Source organism: Pungitius pungitius, chromosome 5 (genome assembly GCF_949316345.1).
Source record: "Pungitius pungitius chromosome 5, fPunPun2.1, whole genome shotgun sequence".
NCBI lineage: Eukaryota > Metazoa > Chordata > Actinopteri > Perciformes > Gasterosteidae > Pungitius > Pungitius pungitius.
Genome location: NC_084904.1, coordinates 15807894 through 15814156, shown reverse-complemented (window position 1 = coordinate 15814156; position 6263 = coordinate 15807894). Strand labels below are relative to the sequence as shown.

General features: G+C 44.4%; 2 protein-coding genes across 2 annotated transcripts; both read left to right on the top strand.

The window, feature by feature from the left end:
• Positions 1-87: 87 nt before the first annotated feature.
• tmem127 (transmembrane protein 127) lies at positions 88-2729 on the top strand. Its single transcript, XM_037481708.2, has 4 exons — positions 88-226; positions 703-958; positions 1049-1213; positions 1322-2729. Exons 2-4 carry the CDS (start codon positions 721-723, stop codon positions 1630-1632), a joined length of 714 nt encoding a protein of 237 aa, XP_037337605.2. The 5' UTR covers positions 88-226; positions 703-720; the 3' UTR covers positions 1633-2729.
• Positions 2730-3428: 699 nt separating this feature from the next.
• Positions 3429-6006, top strand: gatd3l (glutamine amidotransferase class 1 domain containing 3, like). The gene is made up of 7 exons (XM_037481699.2): positions 3429-3608; positions 3700-3752; positions 3829-3942; positions 4063-4194; positions 4312-4404; positions 5538-5703; positions 5794-6006. Exons 1-7 carry the CDS (start codon positions 3492-3494, stop codon positions 5926-5928), a joined length of 810 nt encoding a protein of 269 aa, XP_037337596.1. The 5' UTR covers positions 3429-3491; the 3' UTR covers positions 5929-6006.
• Positions 6007-6263: the final 257 nt, after the last annotated feature.

The following is a 6263-nucleotide window of genomic DNA, read 5'->3' as shown; positions in this document are numbered from 1 at the left end:
AATTCATCATTAATCAGCACACCGTCTAACTATCTCAAAGTATGTTATCACAAAAAAGCGATATAATTTATAGGTCAAATGAAGCAATGCCTACTTACCGCTGTGATGTGGCTGTCTCATCAGCAGGTGGGAGCACTGAGCACCACTCGCGCGCAGACTGCAGCCTCTTGAACCAACAAAGAAGAATGTTGTGAACAAGGAAGTTGATATTTTACAGGAAGCCAGCGTAAGCTCCCTTTTGTTTTGTTTTGTCTTGATTTTCTATATCGAATTGGTGGACATTTGTCACCACAACAGCTTGCAACATTAGTTAATATATTTTCGTTCTTCTGGTTTCGTCACCATCAAGTTGATTTTATTGTTTGACATTCGTCGTTGGCTGAGCTTCACGCGCTAACAACATAGCTAACGGGCCCAGAAGGCCACCAGTCCATTGTCTGCGCGTAAGTCACTTAATATCATCGCGTTTGTATCAGGCAGCTAGTTCTAGGATCAAACGTTGTTTGGAAACATTAGATACGATTAGAACAAAGCGCCCTGACTGCTGTCATACGTCCATCGCCCGGGTAACGTTCGCTGTACCGGCCAACTGTTTATTTTTTTGGCCGGTCAGGTGATCAACAGTACCAACGGGTCGTCTAGTGCCGTGGCATATAACGTCACTGTAAATAATAGAAAAAACGAAAACTCAACTATTTATAGGGATATATTTGAGTGGCCATGTATGCCCCGCCGGGTTCTACTGTCCCTGGAGGCCGGAGGAGGAGAGGGGGCACCTCCGTCCCCAAGCAGCCGGAGCGGAGCCTGGTGTCCGCTCTGCCCGGAGCGCTGTCCATCACAGCGCTGTGCACGGCTCTCGCAGAACCGGCCTGGCTGCGGGTTCATGGAGGCACGTGTCCGAGACAAGAGCTCGGGGTGGCAGATGTCCTCGGGTACATTGACCCCAAGCTTCTGGACGGTGAGGACCAACACTAGTGCATTCAAAACCAGAAAATGGTATATATGAGTCTAGTAACTCACTCTCTGTGGCATCTCTGTGTGCCTTCAGATTACTGTGTGAATCCACAGACCATCCTGCTGATGAGGGTGATCGCTGCCTTTTGTTTCCTGGGCATCCTGTGCAGTTTGATTGCCTTCTTTTTAGATGTGTTTGGACCCAAACACCCTGCCCTAAAGATCACACGCCGATATGCATTTGCACACATCCTCACAGGTATTGTACAACGGTTCCTTTCAGATTCTTGGATTTTTATACATTTTTGAAGAAGAGGCAGGTTGTGGTGTTTGTTCTAACTTACTGTTTTTGTTTGTTTCCCATCAGTGTTGCAGTGTGCCACCGTCATAGGCTTCTGCTACTGGGCTTCGGAGCTAATCCTGTCACTACAGCAGCAACACAAAAAGTACCACGGCTCTCTCATATACGTCACATTTGCCATCAGTTTCTACCTGGTGGCAGGGGCGGGCGGAGCCTCTATCCTCGCCACAGCGGCAAACCTGCTGCGCCATTACCCCACCGAGGAAGAGGAGCAGGCTCTAGTGTTGCTCTCGGAGATGGAGGACAGCAGTGAGACGTATCCCGCTGATTATGACATTGCCAATCAGTTTCAGCCGCCGCCTGCCTACACGCCCTAATGCCGCCAGTCTGGCCTTGTTAATTCTCGCTTCTTTCTCAGCACGGCTATTGGCTCGAGGAGGAAAGTACCGCTCTTATCAAAGGGATATCTTCGCAAATACGCTCCATAATGAACACAGCGTGCACACTTGGTGCACAAACTCTTTGAGTGACAGTGCTTGGGTGCATGAAAGCTTTCTTTTGTGGTGGCGTTTAGGATACGGTTCTTACTTTCACCACTCAAATCTTTAGTGATTTGCATGTAAATGTTTTTTTAGGAATTGGTTCTTACATGTAAAGCAAACTAAACTCCAAGAGTTGCTTAACATGGCTCATCGCAAGTAATTGACGAAACGGCAGCAGCCTGATCAGTGCCAATGACGGTATTGACGTTGGGCTGTTGGCAGATCAGCAGCGCTTGTATTGCTCTCGGTCCGAGCGTGAAAGTTTTCTTAAACCTAATTTTGTTTTTATTTTTTATATGCTTGCAGTGCGTCTAACTTTATTTTCCTAAAACATGAAAAATGTAGAAATATACTAAATTTTTTAGACATTTCTTTCTTATAAATTATCAAATGGACCTGGTTATTTATTTAGTTTTCTGTGGAGACGTTCTTTCTTTTGTCGGTAGACACCTGCCACTGGTTTAGTCTTAGGTAATCACATCTTTACTTGAAGCAAGAAAACTGTCAAAATACGACCCCACTTTGTGGTGTTTTTAAAGGAGTGTGGCATGTGTAGTGGTGGAGAGCCAGCAGCAACGCAGGACTTGAGAAACATGGCTTTATGTTTCACAATGAGAGACATTTAGTTATTCATGTCATGTTTCTTGTATTTTTACTTTGTGATTGCCATTCGTGATTGTTTCAGTCCGTGTTTGTTTTATGCACGTTCTTTTGTGTGCACATTTTAACCCTTCAGGCCGAATTGTATGAGAACATCTCGCAGCCAGCTGAGGCTTAAAATTGTGATTGATGTGACTAGTTGGTTGTATATTGTTCCGTTTACTCATTTCTGCATTTTGTTTCTCAAATTGTCATCGTATGCTTTCATCCCCAGTATGTAAATATTGATTGTTTCTACATAAAAAGTGGTCATAATAAAGATTAATGCCATGTTTTGCCTCATGTTTGTCATTTCTACATTGAATCGTTGGTTCTTCATTGAGTGCAACTCCTTCACCCAATGCGGTCCAGAGGTGAGAGCTGTAGATATTAAACCGTATATAGTGACTTTGACTTTTCCGTCTGACCGGGGTATTTCAGGGTTTACTGTCTAGACGTAGACGGAAGATGGAATTACAGTAGGTAAGAGCCTTACAACCTAATAGACTTTAAAGGCCATACAGTCTGCCTTCTACTGGGAAAGGCATCACAGCCCCCATATTCAAATACAATAATCACCATTTCTTTTAAAACTGCATATGGTGGCAGTGTGTCATGTTTTAAGTTACCAGTCAACTGCTACAAAATATAAAACTACATGAAATGCATTATTTCTGCAGGTTTCTCCATCCAAATGTTATGCAAATAGTTGTCTTCTAAATGGGTCAAGATATTTTCAGTGTTGAAGCACTTCAGGTTCAGAATACTCTCAGAGCTCAAGAATCACTCGGTGGCCAAATGACTTAAGGTAATCAGGTTTATGAACAAGGTATTAATAGAGAAGGGTGTTCGAGCTGAGGAATAGTCCATTGAAGACAAATAAGTAACTGCTGTTCAGAGATAATAGAGCTTACGTGGTAACGTCACCAGGTCGCTCTCTGCTGGTATATATACAGGCACAGCGAGATCCATGTTACTACCATTCAAAGTCTTCATGCTCATTGGCAAACTTTTACATTCTCCTCCTGACACAGTGAGATTAGTGAGGCTAAATCATGCTGGCATCCAGGACTTTGCTCTCGAAACAAACACTGACTGTTCTCTCTCGGCAGCCTGCCTGCTTTGTTCACCACGGTGACCATGGCAACTGGGGAAATACTAATATTGCGGTGGTAAGTGAAACATACCAACACGTGGCCAGTGAAAAAAGTCAAATGCTTAGTGTGGGCGTAATTGTGATTTGTGAATGACAATGTCATCCAGGTTTTCTCAGGCTGCGGCTGGTGGGATGGGACTGATGTCCATGAGGGAGTATAGTGAGTATCAGAATGTCACACACTCCTCTCAACCTCATCACCATGCAGGGATGGCCATTTCCATTTCTGTCCTCAGCACCATGTACCACCTGAGCCGCAACGGCGCTCGCTTCCAGATTTTTGCTCCAAATCAACAGCAAATGCATGTGATGGACCACATGAAGAAGCAGCCTGGCTCCGGGGAGAACCGGTACGCTTGTTAGGAGACACTGATACAGTTTCAAATGGATCTTACTTAACATGTGTTTACACACCTGACGTGATTAATTCCATAAGGTAGTATTTATGATTATTTCTGGCCGTCACGTAGGAACATGATGATGGAATCATCTCGCTTCAGTCATGGTCAAGGAATGATGCAAATGCAAGACCTGTCCAAGCTGGACGTCAACAGCTTTGATGCAGTCATCTTTCCCGGAGGCCACGGCGTCACAAAGAATCTGTGAGAAATAAGGAGATACAAAGACTGCGTAGTGGGAAATTTAGTAAAAAACGGAGGTACAGGCTGGCGTGACAAGGGCGAAGAACTAATACCAGTGTACGATGATCCACTCTTTAGATCTTCTTTCGTGAAGGATGGCAAAGACTGCAAGCTGCAGAGTGATGTGGAAAGGGTGCTAAAGGACTTCCACCGCTCACGCAAGCCCATCGGGTATGTATCATTTGAATCTGTAGCAGTAGTGAAAGGGTAACACAGTGAAAATCTACTTCTCTTTGATACCAGTAGTATTAGGGCAGCAGCATGCAAGATTAGAATTCACATTTTAAATCCAACCATGAGGCAAACTTGCAGATTGTTGCTGATTTTACATTTAACTAGATAAAGACACAAGAGATAAACAATCCCCGTTATGGAATTGGGACATGGGACAACTGTAGAAAGGTATGTATATTAACACTGATGTTAAAGTAATTAAAATGTTGGTCACTTCATCAGTGTTAGAAAGAAACCCACCTATTGTTTATGTTATTGCTAACACCTGCACTTTTCCTACAATGAAGTCAGAATTCCTGCAGCAGAGCTAAATTGACACCATACGGAGACCACAAGGTGCGATTGCACTTTGCTGGTGTGTGTGTGTGTGTGTGTGTGTGTGTGTGTGTGTGTGTTATCTTCACTTAGTACCAAGAAGCCCACACCAGTATTTATCTAAAGGCACTCAGGTGTTTCCTCTTCAGCAGATTCAACCTTTGGTTCTATAGGTTCAAGTTGGGAGGAATAGCACTTTCAATTATCAAATAAAAACAACAGGTGAAGTGGAGAGTTATCAGTCACGTGTGGGCTGTGCACATCCACTCCAGTCAGGCACAATAAGTGAAATCCCCCGGGCGGGTGGAGCACACTGCAGTTGTGTGGGGCATTCAAAAAATATATGGTTTCATCAAATGTAGTACAAGATTGCTGCTTAACATGTTTTTTAATGGGATTAATGGGAATGGTGCTCCCGTTAGCAACAACTCTAGGGCCATGTTGTCAGCTGTATCAGTGAAATAGTCATATCAAGTGGCAGCAAAAATGTACGAATAACTAAAACTTCACAAAATGTTTGAGATTCAAGCGTACAGTTCAGTGTATCCGAGTATGTTTCTTCTATGTTTCTAGTAGTTTTCTAAGCGCACACTGAGGTTCACATTGCTGTCCAGGTGATATGTACTTGGGTAGCTTTTCTTTTTCCGGCTATAAACCCATCCTGTCCGATACTGGTAAGGCTATTACCCTCCCACCCTGATCCGTCTGGCGTCTCAACGTCGACTCGCCTTTAAAACCCTCGACCGGCGTTTCAGACTGGCCAGCATGGCTCCGGTGCTGGCTTGCCGCGTGCTGCCCAGCATCGAGGTGACCATGGGCTACGAACGGGACGAAAACACTCGCTGGGGGAACTGGCCTCACACGAGCGTGGTGCAGGCCGTGAAGAGCATGGGCGCCAGCCACAACGTCCGTGAGCCATACATATCCTTTGTGAGGCTGGATTCGTGACCATTATGTCATTGCTTGTGATCCTGAGTAACTCCCGCTTTTGCCCTTAACCCTTTCTTTTACGAGGCCTATGTGGATGAGAAGAACAAAGTGGTCAGCACTCCTTCCTTCATGTGGGAAACAGATTATCACTATCACTACATCTTTGATGGCATTGGAAATATGGTCAAACATGTCATGCGAATGTCAACCAAGTGATGTGACAGTTTCTCTTGGAAAAGCAATTAGTGTATTCGAACTCATACCCTTGTATTGTGATGATTGATTACCTGAAACAAAATAAAGGCTTTAGTTTAAAAACAAATGGCTGTTGTGTAATTCTCTGTATTGGCTACAATGTATGTGTACATAGAGCCGATCTACACATCTGAGGGGGTCATGGGTCACGACCCAAGAATTTCATAACATGCTGGGAGGAATTCATTGTCCTCGCCTCAGCCTTCGATCTAATTCGTCATGATGAACCCCATCACAGTAACGGCATGTCTAGTGTAAGCAGATAGAAGCGAAGGCAGAAGGCACGTAGAAGCCTC